This window comes from Hyperolius riggenbachi, chromosome 11 (genome assembly GCF_040937935.1).
Source record: "Hyperolius riggenbachi isolate aHypRig1 chromosome 11, aHypRig1.pri, whole genome shotgun sequence".
Lineage (NCBI taxonomy): Eukaryota > Metazoa > Chordata > Amphibia > Anura > Hyperoliidae > Hyperolius > Hyperolius riggenbachi.
In genome coordinates, this window is record NC_090656.1 from 255353907 (window position 1) to 255381189 (window position 27283).

Here is a 27283-nt window from a genome sequence, read left to right on the forward strand (position 1 = left end):
TCCCCTAACGTACTGGTATGTTTACTTTTGTGCGATTTTAACAATACAGATTCTCTTTAAATTACTAAAATACTAAATTCAAAATAAAATAAATAAATAAAATAAAATACTAAATTCACAATGCCCCCAGTATAGTTTAGCCAGGTAGGTGTCTGCAGTATATTTGCCCCAGTATAGGTTAGCTAGGTAGGTGCCTCCAGTATAGGTAGCCAGTATAGTTGCCCCCAGTATAGGTTAGCTAGGTAGATGTCTCCAGTATGGGTAGCCAGTAATAGTATAGTTGCCCCTAGTAAAGGTTAGCTAGGTAGGTGCTGCCAGTATAGTTGCCCCCAGTATAGGTTAGCTAGGTAGGTGTCTCCAGTATGGGTAGCCATTAATAGTATAGTTGCCCCTAGTAAAGGTTAGCTAGGTAGGTGCTGCCAGTATAGTTGCCCCAGTATAGGTTAGCTAGGTAGGTGTCTCCAGTATAGGTAGCCTGTATAGATGCTACTAGTAAAGGTTAGCTAGGTAGGTGCCACCAGTATAGTTGCCCCATAGGTTAGCTAGGTAGGTGTCTCCAGTATAGGTAGCCTGTATAGATGCTACTAGTAAAGGTTAGCTAGGTAGGTGCCACCAGTATAGTTGCCCCATAGGTTAGCTAGGTAGGTGTCTCCAGTATAGGTAGCCTGTATAGTTGCCACTAGTGAAGGCTAGCTAGGTAGGTGCCTCCAGTGTAGGTAGCCAGGCAGTGTAGGTGTAGCGACGGGGAGAGCGGGTATAGTAACAACTTACCTTCCGGGATGACACCGGCAGCTTCTATCTTCTTCCTCTCCCAGCCATCCCTCGCGTTAGTAACAGTGCCCCCTGTGGTGACATGCGGTTACGCCATCACAGGAGGCGCTGTTACCAACGCGATGATGCCTGGGAGAGGACGTAGGAAGAGGTTGCGGGGGATCGGACTGGAAGGTGAGTTGCGCTATAGTTATGCGCGTGCAACGCGTGCAACGCAAATTGAAAAAAAATCATTGCTTTTGCGATTTTCAAAATTGTCATGCCCCACACCACGATTTCGATTTTTAAACGATTAATTGTGCAGCCCTAATCTAGAAGCTTCCTCATCCCAGGGTAAGTACCCAAGGGGCGTTTTTTTTCCAGTGTCCCTTTAAATTATAGCTATAGCAAATTGTGACCGGTCACTAGGGGGGCGTTCACTAGGGGTGGCGCTGCCAAATCTGTTCTGGCACGGCATCACCCCATGTAAATCGAAGTGTTAGGCAAAGTCCAACACTCTGATCCTCTCCAGCAGCACACAGCGCCGGGTAATATGGGAATTACGCTGGCAAGAGGGTGGAGGGGATAGAAAATGAGCACAAGCTGGCAGTGGCCCGCCACTGATGCCAGGTCTCCCACAGACCCTCCAGATCACCGCCGCACGTCCTGATCACCAATATCCTCCCAGCATGACGGAAAAAATGTAACGTTGGGGAGAGGGATGTGGGTGATTGGATAAAGGATTGGGCAGGGTTAAGGGTCCTCTACGCTATAAATCAGAAAGCAGGCAATTCTTTTTTCAGTGCGTTTCCTCTTGGTGGCACCGATTTTCATCAGATGATTATCGAATCTGATGGTCGTTGGCAGCCAAGTCTACTGATATATGGCAACCTTTAGCTAGAGCAGTGTACATTCCAGAGTAATAGTAATCTACAAGGGAAAAGAGAGAGTTGTTTTTACTGACACCACAAATTTATCACAGACTTTACTGACAGCCCAGATTTGTTTACTTTTTTTACTGACTGTCAGTAAATGTACTGATGGTAGGCAACACTGGTGTGGAAAGACCTCACATGCAAGGACTGCACCCTCTGAATTACATTGTTGTTGCTCTATTCTGTTGTCATCGCACTCTGCTCCTTCCAGATGCCAGTGAGTGTCAGCCAATCACAGTCCAGTATTCCACCCATCAGATAAATGTCTCCGGACTGGTGGACGGTGTCATCCTGCAGAATATAACTGACCCCGATGGGAGTGTGATAACGGCCTCTGGCGGCAGCTATAATAACACATCACTGATGAGCTTTGTGTCCGGCACACAGTATATTATCTACTATGGAAATGACACTTACAGCTGCTGCTATAACGTCACCACCAGTAAGTCTATTTTCTCGTGTGTATTTTGCTTAACACTAACCCCCCTCCTAATGCCTAACACTATCACCCACACTAACCCCCTCCTCCTAATGACTAACACTAACCCCCCTCCTCATGCCTAACACTAACCCCCTCCTAATGCCTAACACTAACCTCACTCCTAATGCCTAACACTAACCCCCTCCTAATGCCTAACACTAACCCCCTTCCTACTGCCTAACACTAACCCCCTCCTAATGCCAAACACTAACTCCCCTTCTAATGCCTAATACTAACTTCCCTACTAATGCCTAACACTACCCACCCCTCCTAATGCCTAACACTAACCCCCCAATGCCTAACACTAGCCCCCTCCCGTAATGCCTAACACTAACCCCCTCCCTTAATGCCTAACACTACCCCCTCCTCCTAATGCCTAACACTACCCACCCCTCCTAATGCCTAACACTAACCTCCCTTCTAATGCCTAACACTAACCCCACTCCTAATGCCTAATACTAACCCCCCTCCTAATCCCTAACACTAACCTCTCCTAATGTCTAACACTAACCCCCCTCCTAATGCCTAACACTAACCTCCCTCCTAATGCCTAACATTAACTCCCCTCCTAATGCCTAACACTAACCTCCCTCCTAATCCCTAACACTATCCCCCTCCTAATGCCTAACACTAACCCCCCCTCCTAATCCCTAACACTAACCTCCCTCCTAATGCCTAACACTAACCTCCCTCCTAATCCCTAACACTATCCCCCTCCTAATGCCTAACACTAACCTCCCTCCTAATGCCTAACACTATCCACCTCCTAATGCACTAACTCTTCTCCTAACACTATCTTTCTCATAAGCGCCACTAGTAAAAGTAGTTGCTGATCGGCTAGGTATAGCCAAACAGATTTTCAAACCACCAATCAAAATTGTAGCCTACCAGCTAGTGAGAGCTGAATGGCTAGAGGATTGGCCAATCCTAGCCGATTCACTAGCCTAAGTAGATGGCAACCAACTACTGAAATCTGAACAATTGACCAAAATCGTAGCCGGCGGTCGTCTAGTCATAGCTGAACGGCTACATTAATGGGCAACCAAACCACCAACTGTCTAGTGCTAGACTATCAGTGGTGCCCAAATCACCACCTTGTGTTACCACAATTTAACATTCGATGAGTGCGCCTGCTGAAGCCAGCGCCCAAATCAAATGATTATATTTTTCAGAGCAGAGTAATAAAGTGACTCATCTCTCCAGGATCCAGCAACACACACGACCCATCTTCCCTCTAGGTGTCCTGGTCTCTAGTTCCACCGACGTCTGTCTTCACGTAGCACGTTGGTACATGCTGGTGGGTCACATGATGGCAAACACCACTGGATGCCTGTGGATCGCGTGCAGCCATCGCTGGGTTCTGGAGAGGGGAGTCACTTCACCCTACTGCTCACGTGCTGCACGTTCAGCATGGACCATCTCCTTTCTCCTAGGTGTCCCGGTCTCCAGTTTCAAGGACATCTGTCTTTATGTAACCTGCTGGTACATGCTGGCAGGTCACATGATGACAGGCACCACTGGAATCAGAGACTGGGATGCCTGTGAGGAAGATGGGTCGCTTGCATCCATCGATGGGTTGTGGAGAGGGGAGTCACTTCACCCCACTGCTCACGTGCTGCACGTTTAGCATGGACCAACTTCTTCCTCCTACATCGCTTCACCTTGGGGAGTGATCTGTCTTGCCCACTCTTAAAAATGGACTTGTTGCCAGCCAGATTGGCAGAGAGGGTCAGCAACCGAGGAATGGCTCAGTAGGAAATGCAGACAAATGTAAGATCCTCTATGCTTATTCTTTTCTCCATGCATTTTTTTAACCCCATAGAACCATATCCCGTGGAGCTGCTACAAAAACGTGATCAGTTTAGCAATGCCGTTTATCTTGGCTGGAGCAGACCGGAGGAGTATCAGAGTGCCTACAGCTACAGGGTGCTGACCAATGTCACCTCCTCATCCTCCACACTGATAAATGACACAACAGTGACCAGCGAATCAGCTACGGTAATGGGTCTGACCCCAGGAGAGACGTATATCTTCACTGTATATACAGTCGCTGCTGATGGGGTCACTGAATCAGATCCGGTATCTATAGTTATCTGTCTTTGTGAGTACTGTAGACATCCTCTACCAGATAAAGGAATTGTTTTCTAAAGCATTTTTTCTTGAATTATTTCACCTTACTTATTTCTCTACTTACTTCTACTACTACTGCTACTTATTTCTTCTACTTACAAGCAGGGTACGTTCCGGGAGTTTGTTTGTAAGTTGAGTCCTGTGTTATACATGGTGAAATATGTAGATAAATGATGTACTTTCAGACAACTCTAGATTTGGACACATAGGGCTTGATTCACTAAGACAAATAGCATATCTTATCCAGGTTAACACGCCTTATCAGAGATAACACTCCTTATCAAAGTTAACAAGCCTTATGATAGTTAACACGCCTTGTCAGAGTAGCATAGCAAGCGGTACAAACCCGCAGGGGCTCAGAGCAGGACAAGTGGAGCTTGCGCCATTGCCAATTAGCAGGCATAAGATCATAGTGCTTGCTATGCTACTCTAATAAAATAGTGCTTGCTATGATACTAAGGAGTGTTATCTCTGATAAGGAGTGATATCTCTGATAAGGCCTGTTAACTCGGATAACATAGATAACATGCCTTATCAAAGTTAACACGCCTTATCAGCATAGCATAGCAAACTTATGCCTGCTAATTGGCAATGACGAGAGCTCCACTCGTCCTGCCCTGAGCCCCTGCGGGTTCATTGCGCTTGCTAGGCTACTCTGATAAGGCGTGTTAACTTTGATAGGTTGTGTTAACTTTGATAAGGCCTGCTATTTGTCTTAGTGAATCAAGCCCATAGTGTGAACTATGGTTTTTGGTTGTTTTCATAGTGCTTTTAAAGGGATTTAAACACTTCCCCACCACAGGTTACCCTTACAAACCACAGCAATCCTCCCATTCACTTACCAATAACTTAATCAATGCTTATCACACCAAAATGATCTATATATTGTTTTGTGGGGGACAAACTAGACTTTCTTTGGGTGACACTTTGCTAAGAATTATTTTATTTCCTATGAATTTTAAAGGGAATAAGAAATAAAAATTGAGAGAAGTCATTAACTCTCATCTTTAAAGAGACTCTGTAACAACATGTTCAGCCTTATTTCTTCTATCCTATAAGTTCCTATACCTGTTCTAATGTGGTCTGCCTTACTGCAGCCTTTCCTAGTTGCACAGTGGCTGTATTATCTCTGTTATCTAATCTAATCTTCTTTTCTTTGCCGGCTTTGTCGGCTCAGGCAGGAATGTGCTGCTCTGCTGTGATAGGATAGAAGTTATACACACCCTCTCCATGTCCCCTCCAGGCTCTGTATGAGTCACAGACTGAGCTTCTCTCAGCCTATCACATGCTGGTTAGCAGCCATGTTTTTTTGTTTGTAAACACTGCCTAAAACTGGCAATTACAAGCCAGGCTCTCAGCAGGGAGCGGCAGAAACCGCACAGAGGGGCCCAGGAGAACATAATGAATAGAATGGTATTCTTTTTATTGTAAGAATTTTAGAGTACAGATTCTCTTTAAGCTATTATAGTTTGAAAATAAAAAAGTGCTACTGTAGATAAAACCGATTTCTCCTGGCTATCACAACATTTAAATTATGTCCCTAGTACAATGGAATTAATGTGGAAATAAAGGTTTATGGTTTCTGTTTTGCATTTCCTCATAGTATATCAATAATTAAAAGCCCTTATTTGCAAAAATAAAAGTAATATGAACTCATGACACACATTTAAAGCTGAGTTCCTAAGGTAATTAACTATTCATGTATTTTTTGTAAATGCATTCACTTTTTCTTTTTTTTATAAGTGTCTGTTTTGGTAACTGGGGGAGGCATGACCACAGGCATCTCGCTGATGCCAGTGATTATCATTAATAATAGGCACTTTAATCGGCTTTGGGAACGCATGTTCCCATTCACTAATCAGTGTTTGGCAGGACGGCAAAGGTGAAAACACTGCAGTAGGTATATATACGCCCCGGATCCTGAAGTAAACATTTTTAGGGGCGTATATATGCATAGCAGGAATCTAGAATTGGTTAAACTAGTTTTAAGGGCTAGTGCACACCAAAATCGCAATTGCAATCGCTAGCACTTAGCAATTTGAGATTTTCTAAAGCGATTTTCAGAGCGATTTTTGAATGAATTAGCGTTATTGCACATTGATTCAAGCCAAATCGCTCTAAAATATGGTACATGCACTGAGTTTGCAATTTTAAACAATCACAACGCTGCTGTGGGAACACCTTCATAGGGTTACAGTAGCCAAGTGCTTTTCAAAGTGCTGGCGATTTGGAAAGTGCTCAGAAGCGCTCTTGGTGTGCACCAACCCTAAACATTATACAATGCTTTAACATTTAGGCTGGTTTCACAGGGGGACGTTACAGGCGCACGTTAGAGCAGCTTGTAACGCAGACCAGCTCACAGTAATGATAAATCAATGGGCTGTAGACTGCTTGCACATGCTCAGTAAGGTTGGGGAGGAGCGGAGAGCGGCCAGGCACATGGCTAATTAATATGTACTGCACGTTGTGACGTGCAGTGTTTACTTCCTGGAGCGGCCGCTCTGTGCGGTGATTGGCCGGCGGGACCACGTGATGCCGCATGCGCACAAGAGTACGCATCACGGACGCCAGAGTGAGCTGCACAACACGGCTCACTCTGACGTCCACACCAGAGAGCACCAGGCGTTGCGTTAGGGGCACGTTATGTGCCCTATAACGTCCCCTAAACGCAACGTCCTGGTGTGAAACCAGCCTTAAGAACAAAAGCATGTGATAAAAACAGTATTGTGTATTTTTTTTATATGGAGACATCTTTGTTTGTATATCTGAAATGTTGTAACTCCAGTCATTGTAAGTAGGGGACTGTCTGTATAAGGAAAGCGAATTCATGAAAAAAGCAGACAAGGGGCCCCATGAATTATGGGAAATGAATCTCTCTCTTGGATACAGTTTTTTCAATCTCCTGACATTATTATTATTTATTGCATTTATAATGTGTCAATATATTGCGCAGCGCTGGACAATAAATAGGGATACATGCATTGCACACAAGGGGTGACAGACAGAGAGGTAGCAGACGGTTATACAACATAGCACAAGGTTATACATACAATCCGGGTATAAAATGCGGTTTACAGAGACCCGGCAAAACAAGTCCGAGTTAGTCCATGAGAAGGGTGTAATTGCTGGAGTAGTATAATTAAGAAGGACACACTAAGGGAAGGGGGAGGCCCTGCCAAGGCTTACAATCTAAAGGGTGGGGGGACACATAAGGTAGGACTGTGGAAAGGGTGATTGACAGAGAGTTAGAGTGTGGTAGATGTGGGGTAGGCTATTTTAAAGAAATGTGTTTTGAGAGCTTGCTTGAAGGTGTTGAAGGAAGGAGCGAGTCTGAAGGGGAGTGGAAGGGAGTTCCATACGGTGGGGGCAGCTCTTGAGAAGTCTTGTAAGTGTGCATGGGAATGAGAAGTGTGTGGGGAGGTCAGGCGGAGATCATTGGAGGACCGGAGGGGACGGGTAGGTATATATCTGTTGACAAGCTCAGAAATGTCACACAAGAGTTATGTTGGCCATACATCTACCAATATTGCAGCCCAGTCGACCATTGATAATTGTACCCAATTGGATGAAAATCAGTGCCACAACAAGCACGACCGATCAACGTTTCAACAGATTTTGTTTTGAAATCAACCAATTTTATGTATTTAAAAAGCTAGAAAATCTCGGTCTTACGTTGCCAATCGGTGCGCAGCTATAACAGGGTGCGATATCGCGATGACTGAGATATTGCGATGACTGACGAACGCAATGGACCCCTGGCCACTGTTCCCCCAAATGTAAATGTCCCCTTCCCAGGTGGCTGTGCATTATAATCTTACTTGCTCCATCTGCACGACTCCCGATCTTGGCCACTGTCTCCCTCGAACGTCTCACACGCCACGTCTTATGCGCTCCACTACGTGGATGTCGCTTGGTGTGATAGTGGCGGAGGAGACCAGGAGTTGCCACAGCTGGAATAGGTGAGGCTGCAATGAGCGGGCAATGGGGGGAATTCAACTTAAAGAAAACTTGTAACAAAAAAATACCCCTCTGGGGGATACTTATCTCGGGAGCGGGATGCCTCCGGATCCTAATGAGGCTTCCCCCGTCCTCCTCCATCCCAGCAATCCAGCGCTGTGAATCCCCGAACAGCGGCGAGGTAAATATTTACCTACCATGATCCTACCCAGGCGCACTAGCTTCTCTCTATTCGAGTTAAGGCGGAAATAGCCGAGCCTGATTGTATCCGCTCTATTGCGCCTGCTCTGGATTGCGGTAGGTAAATAGTGCCACGCCTGTGCAGTAATTGTCAGGCTTTGTCAAGGAAGTTTTGGGGGAGCCAGCGCTGGATTCCCCCAGGCTACAGAGGATGGGGAAGCTTCATTGGGACCCTGAGGCTTCCCCGTCCCAAGGTAAGTATCTCCCAGTGGCGTACCTACCATAAGATTGCAGGTGCTCACGCCCCGGGTGTAGCCATGGCTAGGGCTGCCGCTGTGGTGCTCAGTCACTGTGTTCTTCCACCTGGGACCTTTTCTCTGTTTGGGCAACATTCGGGAAAATAGCAGCAGACAGTGCAGGAGACTGTACTACTTCCTGCACTAGATGTAGCACCCCTCCCCCTTCCTGTCCCGTAGGCAATGTGTCTCCTTACTCTCTACACACAGCCTGCAATGAGTGAATGTGCAGAGCAGCAGGGTGAGTAGAGAGAATGATTGCTGTGCTGCAGATGGGACATTAGCAGGGGAGGTGGTAGGATGTGATTAGTGCTTTAGAAGTTGCCTGTCATTATATGCACTGGCTGCTGTAATACTAGAGTGCCCTGGACTATCGATTATTTATCCTGATCCTGAACAGAGTAATTAATCAATAATACAGGGCAGACTTCTGTTGCAGAAGTCAGTGATACAGGCAATTTAGGATTAGCCTGATTGCAGGTAATCTTATCTTTTTTTCCCAGCTCCCTCTCCCACCCTGTTGTCTTCCCCCATGAACCTTTCTTCTTTTTAGATTTTAGTGCCTTCTTTTAACAGCCTGTCCCTGCCAAATAGCACTGGTGATGTTTGCATTCCTGGTGAGCAGAGATGGCCCGAACCGTTCGCCGGGCGAATCTCTCTGGGCCTTCTACTACTTCCGGGTCGCAATGACCCGGAGTAGTACGCCTGCGCTGCCCGGCGGAGCGCGTCCTAGATTGTGCTCCTGTTGCCGGACACTCTCTGCGCATGAGTGCGACGTCACTCATGATGTCACACACTCGCGCAGAAAGTGCACGGCAACAGGAGCGCGATCTAGGACGTGCTCCACCGGGCAGCGCAGATGTATTACTCCGGGTCATTGCGACCCGAAAGTAGTAAAAAGCCCACAGATTTTGAGATGTTCGCCGGCGAACGGTTCGGGAACCGTTCGCAACATCTCTACTGGTGAGAGGTCTTCCTGCCATTTCTCCTCTCCAACCAGACTCTCTGTCTTGTGCCTCTACCTCTTTATCTCCCCCTTCCTCCCCCTTTTCTGACTGTCCTCAGAGGAGCTCACAATCTAATCCTACCATAGTCATAGTCTAATGTTCTTCCATTTTATTACTGTGGCTTGCAAAAATATTCGGCCCCCTTGAAGTTTTCCACATTTTGTCACATTACTGCCACAAACATGAATCAATTTTATTGGAATTCCACGGGAAAGACCAATACAAAGTGGTGTACACATGAGAAGTGGAACGAAAATCATACATGATTCCAAACATTTTTTACAAATCAATAACTGCAAAGTGGGATGTGCGTAATTATTCAGCCCCCTGATGCAATACTATGTAGAACCACCTTTTGCTGCAATTACAGCTGCCAGTCTTTTAGGGTATGTCTCTACCAGCTTTGCCCATCTAGAGACTAAAATCCTTGCCCATTCTTCTTTGCAAAACAGCTCTAGCTCAGTCAGATTAGATGGACAGCGTTTGTGAACAGCAGTTTTCAGATCTTGCTACAGATTCTCGATAGGATTTAGGTCTGGACTTTGACTGGGCCACAGTTTAACACATGGATATGTTTTGTTTTAAACCATTCCATTGTTGCCCTGGCTTTATGTTTAGGGTCGTTGTCCTGCTGGAAGGTGAACCTCCGCCCCAGTCTCAAGTCTTTTACAGTCTCCAAGAGGTTTTCTTCCAAGTTTGCCCTGTATTTGGCTCCATCCATCTTTCCATCAACTCTGACCAGCTTCCCTGTCCCTGCTGGGGAGAAGCAATCCCAGAGCATGATGCTGCCACCACCATATATGACAGTGGGGATGGTGTGTTCAGAGTGATGTGCAGTGTTAGTTTTCTGCCACACATAGTGTTTTGCATTTTGGCCTTCTTCCACATGGTTGCTGTGTCCCCCACATGGCTTGTGGCAAACTACAAACGGGACTTCTTATGCTTTTCTGCTAACAATGCCTTTCTTCTTGCCACTCTTCCTTAAAGGCCAACTTTGTACAGTGCATGACTAATAGTTGTCCTATGGACAGAGTCTCCCACCTGAGCTGTAGATCTCTGCAGCTCGTCCAGAGTCACCATGGGCCTCCTGAATGCATTTCTGATCAGCGCTCTCCTTGTTTGACCTGTGAGTTTAGGTGGACGGCCTTGTCTTGGTAGGTTTACAGTTGTGCCATACTCCTTCCATTTCTGAATGATCGTTTGAACAGTGCTCCTTGGGATGTTCAAGGCTTTGGAAATCTTTTTGAAGCCTTAGCCTGCTTTACATTTCTCAATAACTTTTTCCCTGACCTGTCTGGTGTGTTCTTTGGACTTCATGGTGTTGTTGCTCCCAATATTCTCTTAGAAAACCTCTGAGTCCGTCACAGAGCAGCTGTGTTTGTACTGACATTAGATTACACACAGGTGCACTCTATTTAGTCATTAGCACTCATCAGGCAATGTCTATGGGCAACTGACTGCACTCAGACCAAAGGGGGGTGAATAATTACGCACACCCCACTTTGCAGTTATTTATTTGTAAAAAATGTTTGGAATGATGTATGAGTTTCGTTCCACTTCTCACGTGTACACCACTTTGTGTTGGTCTTTCACGTGGAATTCCAATAAAATTGATTCATGTTTGTGGCAGTAATGTGACAAAATGTGGAAAACTTCAAGGGGGTTGAACACTTTTGCAAGCCACTGTATATAGCACTGACATCTTCTGCACTACTGTATAGAGTACAGAATCTCATAATGGTTAGCTCCGTCCACATCCTGATGACTCCTTTTCCTGCAATTTTTTTTTTTGGGGGGGGGGGGGGGGTCTGTAAATAATCAGCACTGGGTGTCAAACTCCCTAGGTGCGCCACTGGCATCTCCCAAAAGGAAATTTTGTGTTACAGATCCTAACCTCTTGACGACCAGCTAACGCCGATTGGCGTAAACTGGTTGTCTGCGGGTTTCCATGGCAGTTCACGGAGGGTGTCTCCGTGAACTGCCTGCGAGCCTCCGAACGCGGCTCGCAGGCGAAATGTAAACACGCGGGGAAGAAATCCCCGGTGTTTACTCTGTACGGCGCTGCTGCTGCAGCAGCGCCGTAAAGGAGATCGGCGATCCCCGGCCTCTGATAGGCCGGGGATCACCGCTGTCTGATAGGCTGAAGCCTATCAGAGGCGGTACAGGACGTATCGCCATCCTGTACCGCCCACAGAGCCATGGAGAGAAGGAGAGGGAGGGGGGAATAGCGCTGCGGAGGGGGGCTTTGCGGAGGGCAAGGCACAGCAGAGCGGCGGCGATCAGACCCCCCCAGCAGGACATCCCCCTAGTGGGGAAAAAAAGGGACAAAGTCTGATCGCCCTGGCTGCAACACGATCTGTGCTGGGGGCTGAAGAGCCCACCCAGCACAGATCAATGGGAAATCACTTGGTCGGCAAATGGTTAAAAGGTGAAGCTAACTTATGAAATAAGAAGCCTTTGCTGGTGTTTTGGATTTATTAGCTGATTAGAGTTTGACACTTTGAGCCGAGAATATCCAACATTTTCCTAATATTCTAATGTCCTGAGATTGTGATTTTGGGGTTCTTATAAGCTGTAAGCCATAATCACCGACATTATAACACACAAAGGCTTGAGATATCTTGCTTTCCATGTAATGAGTCTATTTCATAGATTAGTTTCACCTTTTGTGTTGAATTACTGAAATGAATGGACTTTTGCACGATATTATAATTTTTCAAGTTTCACCTGTACTGCGTTACCATAGCAATGCACACCTTACTGTGGGAACACACGTTGCTCCTATAGGGTAACGACACGTGTGCTGCAGTACTGACCGTAGTAACGGTAAAATGGCAGTGCACTGTCTGCGCATGCTAATCTTACCTCAAATGAATGTATCAAGCCCAAAGGATAAAGCATGAGTGAAGTAAGGTGAAATAATTGTTGAGTTTTGTTCATTTCACCCACATGTGAATGATACAGCTGAACTTGTATTTATTGTGTTTCAGTGCTTGAACCAATGGCCACCATCACGGTGAGCAGTTACCAATCGGTGAATTCTCTGGTGGCGAGCTGGGCGGCTCCAGCAGGAAAAGTGGATTATTATAACATTTCTATCACAGGAGATGTGAATAACACAATACAGACAAACACGACATCAGTGACGTTCTCAGGATTATCCCCAGGCAGATATTATACAGTCTATGTATATACAGTCAGTCAATGTGGCGCCACAGGTGTATCGGTGACAGAGGCCACTTGTAAGTATCATCAGGATCATGTGACTGCCTATCTTCTCTGTGGATCCCTGTGTTTAAAGAGAAATTGTAACCAAGAATTGAACTTCATCCCAATCAGTAGCTGATACCCCCTTTTACATAAGAAATCTATTCCTTTTCACAAACGAATCATCAGGGGGCTATTTATGACTGATTTTGTGGTGAAACCCCTCCCACAGTGTGATGTCATTGCCTCACAGCTCTGAGGTCCTGACATCACACTATGGGAGCTTTGTTGCATTGTGGGAAATAACAGCTGTTGCCAACTGCCCCCCAAAAAAGCAAGCAGCATCTCCTTCCAGTGACATCACCTGCCAGCAGTAAAAAAAAATGTCAGAATGTAAATCAGGGAGAGGAAAGATTTTACAATGGGCAAACGCTGACTAAATCATTTATACATAATTATTGTAAAAATGAAGCACTTTTTTAGTACATTATTTTCACTGGAGTTCCTCTTTAATCACAGTCCAATTCCAGCCACAGGTGTCCTTGCAACGCTTTGTAGGAGCTGCCTAAAGGTGGCTACTAACTGTCCAATTTCTAGCAAAAAATCGTTTGAGCGATCAGAAATCCTGATTGGAAGTGAAATCGTTCACTACACCATCAGCGAACCAATCTTTGCTTCCTATCTATCACAGCCAACAAGAAAATTCAAATTTTGGATTGACTAAAATCCTATTGGACGACTATTTTTATAATCGTTCATAATCGATTGTGTCCATCACCGGAGATTATTTACAACCAATCCAATCAGAATTTCTGCTCGCTCTAACAATTTTTTTCGCTAGAAATTGCACTGTTAGTGGCCACCTATAGGCTACTTTCAAACTTTGCGTTCTAGGGGACGTTATGGTCGCATAACGTGCCCCTAACGCAACGCCTGGTGCTCTTGGATGTGGACGTCAGAGTGAGCCGCGCTGTGCAGCTCACTCTGGCGTCCGTGATGCGTACTTTTGGACGCATGCGGCATCACGTGGTCCAGCCGGCCAATCACCGCACACAGCGGCGCTCCAGGAAGTAAACACTGCATGTCACACCGTGAATATTAATTAGCCATGTGCCTGGCTGAGGAGGAGGAGGGAAGACCTCCTCCTCCAACACTACTGAGCATGTGCGCACAGTCTAACGCGGCTTAGCTGAGCATAACGCACAGCATGCAGCACTCTCAACGGACGTGCTGCGTTACAATGTAACGCAACGTGGGCACTGTGAACAGCCCATTGATTAATCATTGCTGTGAGTTGGGATGCGTTACAGGCTGCTCTGACGTGCGCCTGTAACGTCCCACTGTGAAAGCAGCCTTAGAGCAAAGCTTGTTTTTATCAGTGTAGAAGCCCCTTTAAAGGGAACCAGAGACGAAGCACACTCATGTATTTTACTATATATATCAGTGGGGACATTAGAGAAAACACCTACCCTGCTCTCTGCTTCATTATTTACTGCTCAGCCTGCTTGTTACCAGCCTTGATAAAATCCCTGACTGAGCATTCAGTCTGGCTTTGTTCAGGAATCATTATAGCTGAGTCTGTCTTCTCTGATTTCTTTTCAAGCCCAAGCCTGCCCCCTTCTGGCTCTGCTCAGGAATCATTATAGCCGAGTCATTATAGCAGAGCCAGACTGAATGCTCAGTTAGGGATTTTATCTGGGCTGATGAGAATCAATCTGAACAGTAAATAATGAAACAGAGAGCAGGGTAGGTGTTTTCTCTAATGTTCCCAATGATATATATGGTAACATACATGAGGGTGCTTCATCTCTGGTTCACTTTAAGTACAATTCCACTTTTGTTGTGAAAATAGCATCTCCTCACATTGCTGGGATTAATGCTATAATAAATATCAGGGTGTAACTTAAAATCATGTGTCCCCAGCAAAATTTTGATGGAGCCCCCCAATGCTCATACCTTTCCCCTTGCCTCCCCCTGGTGACCCTCACAGCCTGGGGGCCCATCTCACAAGGGTCATAAAACAAGTGTGGACATCCTCAACGTCACACCCATAACAAGTGTAGCCACAAAACCACCTGACCTGCAGGATGGACATTTTTATGGGAGGGAGGGAAGGTTAGTAGTAGAGATGTCGCGAACCTCCGATTTTAGTTTCGCGAACCGGGTTCGCGAACTTCCGCGTAAGGTTCGGTTCGCGTAAAAGTTCGCGAACCGCAATAGACTTCAATGGGGAGGCGAACTTTGAAAAATAGAAAAAATTATGCTGGCCAGAAAAGTGATGGAAAAGATGTTTCAAGGGGTCTAACACCTGGAGGGGGGCATGGCGGAGTGGGATACAGGCCAAAAGTCCCGGGGAAAAATCTGGATTTGACGCAAAACAGCGTTTTAAGGGCAGAAATCACATTGAATGCTAAATTGCAGGCCTAACGTGCTTTCAAACATCTTGCATGTGTATACATCAATCACGCCGATCAGCTGACTCCAGAGCAGGATACTATTGGTTGATCAATTAGGGGTGGTGCCGGAGAGCACTACTCCATATATAGTTACTGCTGGCCAGTTGTAAGTTGTCTGCCGTTGCGAACACTACGTGGAAGCACTCAGACCTTAGTCAGATCCAACAATGTGTTTGAACCAGGAGGACCTAGGAATTCACATTGAGCCAGATTACTTGAACTGTTATTCTGTTTATGCTTAGGCTAGTTCCAGGGTGTAGAGACCACGGACCTCACACCCAGACTAGGGAATTGTACTATCATTTGTGTTATATTCCAGACTAGTTCCAGGGTGCTGAGACCACGGACCTCGCACCCAAGACTAGGGAACTTGTACGATCATTCTGTTATACCTCAGACTAGTTCCAGGGTGTAGAGACCACGGACCTCACACCCAGACTAGGCATTGTTTGATATCTGGTATGACCTATTGCTTTCCTGACTATGCCTCTGTCCTCTGATTCGGTACCTCGCATATCTGATATTCCGTTGCCAGACCCTGCTTGCCTTGGATACCGAATCAGCCTTCTGTCTTTGTACTTTATCTGTCCGTGTGTTGCCGACCAGGCGTGCCCGACCTCGAGAGCGATCTCTCCCCTTAAGAGATAGTCTCCAGATCAGATAGTGACATCCACCTTCAGGTGTCACTCACTCTCTGGCCTTTCCTGTCTCCAGCCTGACTCCACCCCTTGGAGAGTCTCAGGCTGCTGGAAGGTTCCTGTGCTCTCAGAGCAGTGTCTCTTTACTGCCTGTTATCACCTGCTCAGCAGGTGCATTACTCAAAGTTCTATTGTTACACCAAACACTCACATACCTTAGGTGTCCAGAGGTTAGCAATATATCTGTATTATCTGTGATTCTGCAGATCATCAATAATCAGATATATATCTGCATTCTTGGTGATACAGCAGATCACCAATAATCAGATTCTCTCTGCGTGCTGAGACTAATCGTTACAGTAACCTTTTGGATTGGTTGGTGAGTCCACACACAGTACAATATATAGAGACAATTAGATCAGGTTGCTGCCACCAATTCCCAATAAGTGTGCGAATACGCAATCTACCCAGTATAGGTAGCCATGTATAGGTCCCCTCAGTATAGGTAGCTAAGTATAGGTGCCCCAATATAGACAGCAAAGTATAGGTGCCCCCAATATAGGTAGGTAAGTATAGGTGCCCCTAATATAGGTAGGTAAGTATAGGTGCCCCAATATAGACAGCAAAGTATAGGTGCCCCCAATATAGGTAGGTAAGTATAGGTGCCCCTAATATAGGCACTCCCAGTAGAGGTAGCTAAGTATAGGTTCCCCCAGTAGATGTAGTTAAAGTGGACCCAAACTAAAAATACAAGATTTCAGAAATAAAATCTATTTTCTACATTATAATAATACATAGCAGCCTTTTTCAGCTGCATGATGACAAATATAAAATATTTTACATTTATTGGAGGAACCCCTCCCTTCCTTTCATATTGCCGGGACAGAATCCGGCAAACTGGTGGAGTAGATGGAGTCCAGCAATGGAGGAGTTGCTAATGGCTGCCACCTGTATAACCCTAGTTATGGAAAGAGAAGGGTGAAAAGCATGCACTGAAATGCTCCTAGGCTTGAAGGAGTGTTTATTTATCTTTGTATGTGTCAGAGCGCTGCAACTAAATATTTGTAATTAAAAAAATGTTTGGTTTGGGTCCGCTTTAAGTATATTAGGCACCTCCAGCAGAGGTAGCTAAGTATAGGTGCCTCCAGTATAGATAACTAAGTATATGCGCCCCCAGTATAGGTCGCTAAATATAGGTTATGGCAGAACCACACCCGCCTCTTTCCTTCAGCTGCGCCTCTCCCCTCTCCTCCCTTCCCTGATTGGACGCGAGCAGCGCTGGCAGCAGAATTTGAAGGAACGTGGCCACGCGGCTGTGATCTACCCAGCAGTCAGTCATGATCTACCGGTAGATAGCAATCGACCTTTTGGGCACCCCTGCTCTAAACATTATTTCAGATTGCTTACAGCTGCTCCCCAGTGTTCATGAAGGGGACCTGAAGATACAGAAAAAAAAGAGTTTCACTTACCTGGGGCCTCTGCCAGCCCCCTGCAGCCGCCCTGTGCCCTCGATGTCCAGGAACGATCCTCCGGTCCCCCGCTGTGGCTTACTTTCTCTCTTTCCGGTCGGCATGCACTGCGCCTACGTGGCCCTGGCCATGTGCGTCCTCGTTCACGCTCCCGTTGCCGGAAGCGTCCTGCACAGGCGTAGTACAAGAAAATCTCTACTGCGTCTATGCAGGGCGCTCACGGCAACGGTAGTGCGAACAAGGCTGCGTGCAGCTAGGGCTGCACAGGCGCAGTGGACTTTGACTTGTAAGTTGGCGAGAGAGAAAGTGAGCCGGGGCGGAGTACCGGAGGATCGTTCCAGGACAGCGAGGGTACAGGACGGCTGCAGGGGGCGGGCAGAAGCCCCAGGTAAGTGAAACTTTTTTTTGTTTTAGGCATCTACAGGTTCGCTTTAACACAGACTACCAGGTAGCGTCCGTGCTGTTGTCATTCATTCACTCAGTTGGTGCAGGTGTGGTAAATAAGTAAAGCTGGCCATACACTAGTCGATCTATTCCATCGATATACATATGCATCTGATTCGATCAGAAAAGGATTGATGAAATGGGCAAGATAGCAGTTTTTGCCCACTGATGATCACCTGGCTTTTTTTTAGTCCTAGACAACTGCCTAGGATTGCCATTATTTATTTAAGTATTCATATAGCACCGACATATTATGCAGCGCTGTACAGAGTATATTTGTCACTGACTGTCCCTCAGAGGGGCTCACAATCTAGTCCCTACCATAGTCACATGTGTATGTATGTATCATGGAGTGTATCTATCATAGTCTAGGGGCAATTTGGGGGAAGCCAATCAACTTATCTGTATATTTTTTTGGGGATGTGGGAGGAAACCGGAGTGCCCGGAGGAAACCCACACAGACACGGGGAGAACATACAAACTCCTTGCAGATAGTGCCCTGGCTGGGATTTAAACCAAGGACCCAGCGCTGCAAGGCGAGAGAGCTAACCGCTACGCCACACTGCTGATATGTAGATGATTTGGCTCTGGATGAGATCAATGTGATCGAACCTACTAAAAATTGGCAACACAAACACGGATCGATTTCCATCCAAAATTGATTGATTCAGTTGACTGCACAGGACAGAAAATTTGGTCTCAATCGTCGGCGAGTCGATTCAATTAGTTGATGACGTTCGTCGACTATTGCCTTTTGATAATTACAAATTACAGTTTTGTGTTGTAACTGCAAATTCCGTGTCGTAATTATGAAAACACTAAATTTCGGCTCATCACCAGTAAGCAGAATAAGGTGTGTAAAGTGTTATGCGGGATGAGCTGAGCGTAATGCATTGCACGGCCTGTATTGAACTATATGCTACTCATCGTAGCATATAGTGGCTGGATGGTGTACTGGTTAAGGGCTCTGCCTCTGACGTGGGAGACCTGGGTTCGAATCTCGGCTCTGCCTGTTCAGTAAGCCAGTAATTCAGTAAGGAGTTCATTGGGCAAGACTCCCTAACGCTGCTGCCTACTGAGTGCGCTCTAGTGGCTGCCTCGCAAGCGCTTTGAGTCCGACAGGAGAAAGGCGCTATACAAATACTGCCATTATTATCGTGTGCCGACCGCAGTTCAGTGAATATTTTTGTGAGTTTTCTCACAGGGGATATTTTCTTACCACCTCAGTACCGTGCTGCAAACATGCAAGTACAGTTGTGCCTGTATGTTTTCTTTTAGGGCCTGTACACACTGCTGCGCTTGCGCTGCGTTTTTAAAAACACATGCGTTTTTAAAATCGCAAGGTCTTTTGAAAAAGAATGAAAATCGTGGTGACTTGTACACACTGGTGCGATGCGTTTTTAGAAAAACGCAATCGCAGTGCCTGCTGCGCTTTTTTAAGCGCAGCGCATGAAAAACGCATTAAAATGCATGCGCTTGCGTTTTTGCCTGCGTTTTTCAGAAGTCAGTATCCCAGAAGACTCTGCAATCTCCTGATTCCTGTTGAAATGTAAACTAGAAAAAAAACAAAGGATTCTTTAGCCAATCAGCAATTACAAGAAAAACGCAAACGCACAAAAAACGCGGGCAAAAGCGCATGCGTTTTTAAAACTACAGGCACTTTAAAAACGCATGCGCTTGCGATTTTGCTTGCGTTTTTCAGTGTGTACAGGCCCTTATACTTTTTTTGTGTTATCATACGTCTCGGGTGCACTTTAAGGACCCATGTTTGCAGGGAATTACACAAGAAGCAAAGTGGGGGAGCTTACTGTACTCCAGACAGAGTGCTATTGCCACAGCTGCAAAGAAGTCTAGTTTAAAGCGGTATTGTCACCATAAAAATCAAATTTTAACAGCAACTGGTCTGAGTGTATTAAGTGATAAAGATGCTAATCCTGCATTCAAAACTTTTTCTGCTGTTATGGTTTGGAGTTATCGCATACCTTAGGAACACTGACCCTAGTGCCAAACAGTGCCAAAGAGTTGAATTCTGGGAGTTCTTTTTATGTATAATATATTTCTCCTCTGCCATTTATTTCCCTGCCTTGCTGCTTATCAGACACGCCCTCTGATCACTTGTGTTTACAAGCAAGGCTGAGGTGACTCAGTGATTGGATGTGTAAATAAAAAAAAAGACAGTGCAGTTCCTAGTATACACCTCAGTGGGAGTGTCTGAAGACTCTGGGAGGAGGGCAGCTAATGAATACACAATGAGCAAGAGAAGGGAGGGGGGAAAACAAGAGTCAGGGAGGATATGATGTCAGCATTAGCTTGGCAAGATGGCCACTGCCTAGAATAGGATTTTCTGCTTTTCCTTTATAAAATTCACAGGAATCATTACGTGGATAGCACAATACATCTGTTATGTAAGTAGAAGTAGTATTTATCTACTTATATATGTGTTTTTTATTTCTAGGTTAGCATGGGTGTCGCTTGTTCTTTAAGTTTACAGTCAGTTCTGAACATTCTTAGCTGGTTGCACACTAAAATAGACAAATACTTTTTAACAAAATGAATTATACTGTAAAGGCTTGCTTATTCAGTTCCCTTCTAAACCTTTTTCGCCTGCAGAGTAATGCAACATAACAATAATGTCATTTTCTCTGCAGACCCCAACCCCCCCGGAATGATATTCTTTTACTCAGTTGGAACAAGCAGCCTCGCTTTGTCTTGGGGAGAGCCGGTAGATATGGCCAGCGTGACAAAGTCATACATTATCACCTACTGGAACTCTTCTTCCTCCGCCGCATGGACTGTGAGCAGTAACACGACCGATGTCACCCTTCAGAGCCTGGCGTCCGGGGCTAATTACACCATCGCCGTGGTGACGGTGGGAATTCTGGGGTACCAGAGCACCCCTGTGACTCAATGGGTGTTTACACGTAAGTTCGTGGGAAGAAATCTGTGCTCCGGTTTTATAGAAATGACACTAGTAGTAAAAATGTTTCTGTACCGTGTTAACCAAACAATTTATGTAGGTAGAAAAAAACAAAGTCGTGTAAAAGTAGTACCTTTTAAGACATTAAAGTGAACCTCCGGACTAAAAATCTACTCAGCAGAACTGAAAAGGCTTGGTGTTTCTTTAACCTGCCTGGCGTTCTATTAAGATCGCCAGGGAGGCTGCGGGAGGGTTTTTTTTTAATTAAAAAAAAAATATTTCATGCAGCCTACTGAAAGTTGGCTGCATGAAAGCCCACTAGAGGGCGCTCCGGATGCGTTCTTCTGATCGCCTCCGGCGGCCAGAAGTAACACGAAAGGCCGCAATGAGCGGCCTTCCGTGTTTCGCTTACCTCGTCGCCATGGCGACGAGCGGAGTGACGTCATGGACGTCAGCCGACGTCCTGACGTCAGCCGCCTCCGATCCAGCCCTTAGCGCTGGCCGGAACTGTTTGTTCCGGCTACGCTGGGCTCGGGCGGCTGGGGGGACCCTCTTTCGCCGCTGCATGCGGCGGATTGCCGCGCTGCAGTGGCGATCAGGTAGCACACGCGGCTGGCAAAGTGCCGGCTGCGTGTGCTGCTTTTTATTTGAGCCAAATCGGCCCAGCAGGGCCTGAGCGGCAGGCTCCGGCGGTACTGGATGAGCTGAGCTCGTCCAGACCGCTCAGCAGGTTAACAGTTTCACAGCATCAGAACTTTGTTTTTCTTACCAAGGCATCATTTTTAGCTGCATTTTTATCTAAGCTCCACCCATCAAAGAAAAAAAGCCCGGGCTTTTTTTCCCTGATGCTGTGCAGAGCATGATGGGATTTCCTATGTTGTTGTTCACGTTGCCAAGCAACTGGGAGAGGTGCTCAGGACACAGGACAGTTGGAACTGTGTCTCATGCTCCCTGTCACCTCCTTTCAACCAAAAAGATGGCTGCCATCATGAAATCAAGCATTTGCCTGTTCTTTTAAAACAGTGTGGGTAAGAGATTATATTACCTATCTATTTTAATTACCATAACTAATGTAACTTAATGACAGTATGTTTGTTTAGGCTGGATTTCCTCTTCCTCCTCCTAAATTGTGGAACGGGATTCATGACTCCTTATGTAACATGATTGACTTGGCTTCATGATCTTCAGAAACCTGCTAGATTTCATGTTTGCTTGCATGAGCTCACTGGCTCCAGCCTGCTGATCACCTGACATCTAACTGCTAAACAGCAACCAGCACAACTGCCATCTACGTGTTTACTATTTCCCTGCATCAGTGTTTTACTACAGCTCACATCTGGAAATATGCCTGAAGAAAGGGACTAGATCTCAGAAAGCTTGCATCATTTAACTTTATCAGTTAGTCATTATTATTATTATTATTATTTTTAGTATTTATATAGCGCCGACATATTACGCAGCGCTGTACAGTGTATATATATATCTTGTCACTAACTGTCCCTCAAAGGAGCTCACAATCTAATCCCTACCATTGCCATATGTCTATATTATGTAGTGTAAGTACTCTAGTCTAGGGCCAATTTTAGGGGGAGCCAATTAACTTATCTGTATGTTAAGGCATTACTTTTACAGGACTTTGTTTTTTTTTCTACCTACATAAAAAATTGACACAAAATAAGAAATGCCAAAAATAAAGATTTTTCCTCCTATTGTTGGCCCAGAACCCCCTCCCCAACAGTTTGTGGTCTGTCAAGGGACCTTCCTTTTTTTTTTCTTTTACTTTTTCCTACTCAGCTCCTCCTTACTACCCAACTTAGATCAAACTGGCTTCATAGATGCCCTCTTATGTTGGGAAATATTTGCATCATGTGTCAAGGGACCTTTCTATTCAACATCTCAAAGCAAGTGGAATTGGGCACACAGGCTGATTCACAAAGCTTTTCTGTTTCATTGTCTTACATTACGTATTAACTCTCAATTTATCTCTCTTTAAAAGTCTGAAGTGAATCTGTAAAAAAACATACTCACCTCAGAGAGGGTCTGGGTCATATAGAGCCTGGGTTCTCAGCATGTGGTACGCATACCCCAGGGTGTACTTCTGATGGGTCCAGGGGGTACTTCTTGGCCTTGATGTGTTTAATTAAGTTTAATAGATTTATCGTTTCAGAAAATAATACATCCTATATAAACCACAGCCAAACTAGTATTTCAACGAACTAAAACAATAGCAAATGTGTGGAAATGGTTTAGAAACGATTATCATGTACTACTATTAAAGGACCACTATAGCGAAAATTGGAAAATTTTAAATACATGTTAACACACACAAATAAGAAGTACGTTTCTTCCTGAGTAAAATGAGCCATAAATTACTTTTCTCCTATGTTGCTGTCACTTACAGTAAGTAGTAGAAATCTGACATTACCGACAGGTTTTGGACTAGCCTATCTCCTCATGGGGGATTCTCAGGGTTTTCTTTATTTTCAAAAGCACTCAGTGAATGGCAGTTGCTCAATCCAACTGCTAAAAAAGTGTGCATAGAGCAGGGAAGCTGGCCAGCATATTTATATAAATCCTTTTCAAGGAGTGTCTTTATAAAGAATAAAGAACATGGTTAGAATCCCCCATAGAGATGGACTAGACCAAAACCTGTCAGATCTGTCAGATTTCTATTACTTACTGTAAGTGACAGCGACATAGGAGAAAAGTAATTTATGGCTCATTTTATTCTTGTATGTGTTTATATGAATTTAAAATTGTATAATTTTCATGATAGTGGTCCTTTAACCTTCCTGGCGGTAAGCCTGAGCTGAGCTCGGGGTATGCCGCGCAGGAGGAGTTCTCAGGTCCTGCTGGGCCGATTTGCATAATTTATTTTTTGCAACACGCAGCTAGCACTTTGCTAGCTGCGTGTGCATTCCGATCGCCGCCGCTTTGCGCCGATTAGCCGCCAATCAGTGCCAGGCAGCGCTGAGGGGTGGATCGGGACTCCCTTTGACGTCACGACGTCGGTGACGTCATCCCGCCTGTCGCCATGGCAACGGGGGAAGCCCTCCAGGAAATCCCGTTCTTTGAACGGGATTTCCTGATCAAAGATCGCCGGAGGCGATCGAAGCGGGTGGGGAAATGCCGCTGCACAGCGGCTATCATGTAGTGAGGCGGGCAGAGCATGATAACAAAATAACTTAACTTGCAGTCTTCACCACTGGGAATAGGAGGCACGGATCTACACAGCTCTGATCATGTGCGTAGCCTGGGAGTTCTAATTGATGGGGATTTAAACTTCAGAACTCAAATCTCTGCGGTGGTGAAATCATCCTATTTTCACCTGAAGAACATTGCAAAAATCAAGCACCTCATCCCCCCAGAAGATCTGCCAACCTTAGTCCACGCCTTCATCACATCCCGACTGGACTACTGCAATGCTCTCTACACTGGTCTTCCAAAAAAGGCCTTGTACCGTCTACAGCTGATACAGAATACTGCTGCCAGACTGCTAACCAACCAACCCCGTCACTGCCACATAACGCCAGTCCTGCACTCCCTTCACTGGCTACCTATAGAATGGAGGGTCCTATTCAAGATCGGCCTACTGACATTTAAATCCCTGAATAATCTAGGCCCTGGATACATGAAATATATGTTACAGCTGCGTAGCAATCCCCGCATTCTCAGATCCACAGGTTCTAATAATCTAGTCATACCCAGAGTCCACTTGGAAACTTTTGGTCCCAGAGCCTTCTGTCATGCTGCCCCTATGTTTTGGAACTCCTTACCTCAACAGATCAGGACAGCTCCATCCCTGGACGTGTATAAATCCAGACTGAAAACCCACCTGTTCAGTCTGGCATTTGCAGAAATATAACTTTTGTTGTGTGAATACTTTATCCTACTAATTACTGAATCTGAGAGAGCCTAAGCGCTTTGAGTCCTATGGGAGAAAAGCGCTATAGAAATGTTATTGTATTGTATTATTGTATAGTGAGCCCTAGGCTCGCTACATGATTTAAACAGTTTTTTAAAAAAAAACACTGCTGCGCTGCCCCCTGGCGGTTTTTAATAGACCGCCAGGAGGGTTAAGTGTATCTGTAAGGATGGTCAGGAATATTGATTTCCGATTCTGAAGAAATTCTGATTTCCGCCAATGCCGATTACCGATTTCACGGATTTCCGTTTGGATTCCGATTTCAGAGTTCGGATTTCCGAGTTGTGGGGTTTTTTTGCTCATTTTTTTGCAGTTTCTGATTGGCCAAATACTTCCGAGTTGACTCTGCATTCTGTGATCGGTCCAATGCTTCCGAGTTCTGTCATTGGGCTAAAATTACCGAGTTGTGGTAATACAGTATTACTACAGAATCCGATTTCCGAGTAGTATTTTTTTGCATTCTCTCATTGGCCAAATACTTTCAAGTTGTTTCTGCATTCTGATTGGTCCATTGATTTTGAGTTCTGCGATTGGGCTAAAATTACCGAATTGCAGAAATGCAGTATTTCTGCAGAAATCCGATTTCCTAGTTCCGATTTCCGATTAGAAATTCGGAAATGTCAATTCCGCGAAATCCGAATGAGCATCCCTAAATTCTGTATCAAGGGTTACTTGAGATAGTCTTTACCATATCAGGGGGTACTTGGCCAGCACAGGCTTTTGAAAGGGGTACATACCCATGGAATGTTGAGAAACACTGATATAGAGCCTTCCTTTTCCTCTCCTAGTTCTCTAATTCCGGCGCTGGCTCCCCAGTTAGCAGTCTCTGACTGATGGGTCGGTGACTGCTCTCTGCCGCTGTGGGAGGCTTCTGAAGTCTTCAGGAAACCTGAGTACCCCAAAGACTATGGGACATTTCATATTGGATGCAATGCGCCAGAAGCATTGCATCTGATGCCAGGATCGGGTAGTATGTTTATTTTACAGGGTTGCCACCGGCTCAGGTTCTCTTTAACCATTTCTGCCGCCCGGACGTGAAGCTCACATCCGGGCAGCTGCTCTGCTGCGGTGCCGTGCTTCGCGCCCCCGTGCTGTCCCCCCGGTAGCCCTGGGATCAGTGAACGGGAACTTGGTTCCCGATCACCGATCTGTGTCCCCAGCAAAAAAACCGAAGCACTCTTACAAGAGGCTTCAGTCTTTCTGCACGTAAAAAATTTCCGCGTCCCCCTTGTGCTTCCGCTTAGCGAGGAGCACAAGGAGAAAAAAAACCTCTTGTAGCCAAATAGTAAAACTATATTTATATATATTTTACATTACAATTTACACACATAATAACATTAAAAATTAACAGTTTTTTTCCCACACCAAAAAAATTACCCAAATAAATGTTTTAATGGAAAAAAAAATTACAATTAAAAAAAAAAGACATAAATAGTTACCTAAGGGTCTGAACTTTTTAAATATGCATTTGAAGAGGGTATACTACGAACATTTTTTTAAATTATAAGCTTGTAAATAGTGATAGACGCAAAATGGAAAAGATGCACCTTTATTTCCAAATAAAATATTGGCGCCATACATTGTGATAGGGACATAATTTAAATTTTGTCATAACAGAGACAAACGGGCAAATAAAATACATAGGTTTTAATTATGGTAGTGTGGATTATTTTAAAGCTATAATTTCCGAAAACTGAGAAATAATGATTTTTTTTCATTTTTTTTCTTATTATTCCTGTTAAAATGCATTTATAAAAAAATAATTCTTAGCAAAATGTACCACCCAAAGAAAACCTAATTAGTGGCCGAAAAAACAAGATATAGATCAATAAATTGTAATAAGTAGTGATAAAGTTATTAGCAAATGAATGGGAGGTGAAAATTGCTCTGATGCATAAAGTGAAAAATCCCCGTGGCCTGAAATGGTTAATACCTACACCTTCCTTTCCTTTTTTTTTTCGGTTTTGTTTTAAATTTGCATTATTGATAATTGGCTGTTTTTTTTTTTTTTTTTTTTGCAGAGCCAAGTGCTGTTAGTTTCCTTGAGATAATAGATCGTATGTATGACTGGATTACTGTGGCTTGGAGCAGTCCTGATGAGTATCAGAGCACCTACAGCTACAGAGTGGAGATAAACGTCACCTCATCCTCCTCACTGATCAGTAACACAACAGTGACCAATCAGTCTGCTACAATGATGGATCTGACCCCAGGAGAGATATATACATTCACTGTATATGCCATCGCTGCTGATAACATCACCAAATCAGACCCAGCATTTACAACTAGCTGCACAGGTAAGTAGATTCTTAAAGAAAAAAAGTTGGAATTTGTGTCAGTTTTACCCACAGTTCTCCCCCCAAGTTTTTGGAGTGCTCCACCAGGTCCCCATTTAGACACTGGCTTCTGTCCTAGGCACAGGCGTATCTAGGGAAACCAGCAACTATGGCTAACACTGAAGTCCGCCCCGGGGAAGAGGGCAGAAGGTGCA

General features: G+C 45.1%; 1 protein-coding gene across 1 annotated transcript in view; it reads left to right on the forward strand.

Annotated features, from left to right (window-relative positions):
* Window positions 1-27283, forward strand: part of LOC137537990 (receptor-type tyrosine-protein phosphatase eta-like) — a 150307-nt gene that overhangs the window by 13872 nt on the left and 109152 nt on the right. Inside the window, exons 3-7 of the mRNA XM_068259909.1 lie at window positions 1897-2127; window positions 3989-4267; window positions 12727-12978; window positions 20599-20871; window positions 26814-27089. Coding sequence (XP_068116010.1) covers window positions 1897-2127; window positions 3989-4267; window positions 12727-12978; window positions 20599-20871; window positions 26814-27089 — 1311 coding nt within the window. The remainder of the gene's footprint in view (window positions 1-1896; window positions 2128-3988; window positions 4268-12726; window positions 12979-20598; window positions 20872-26813; window positions 27090-27283) is intronic.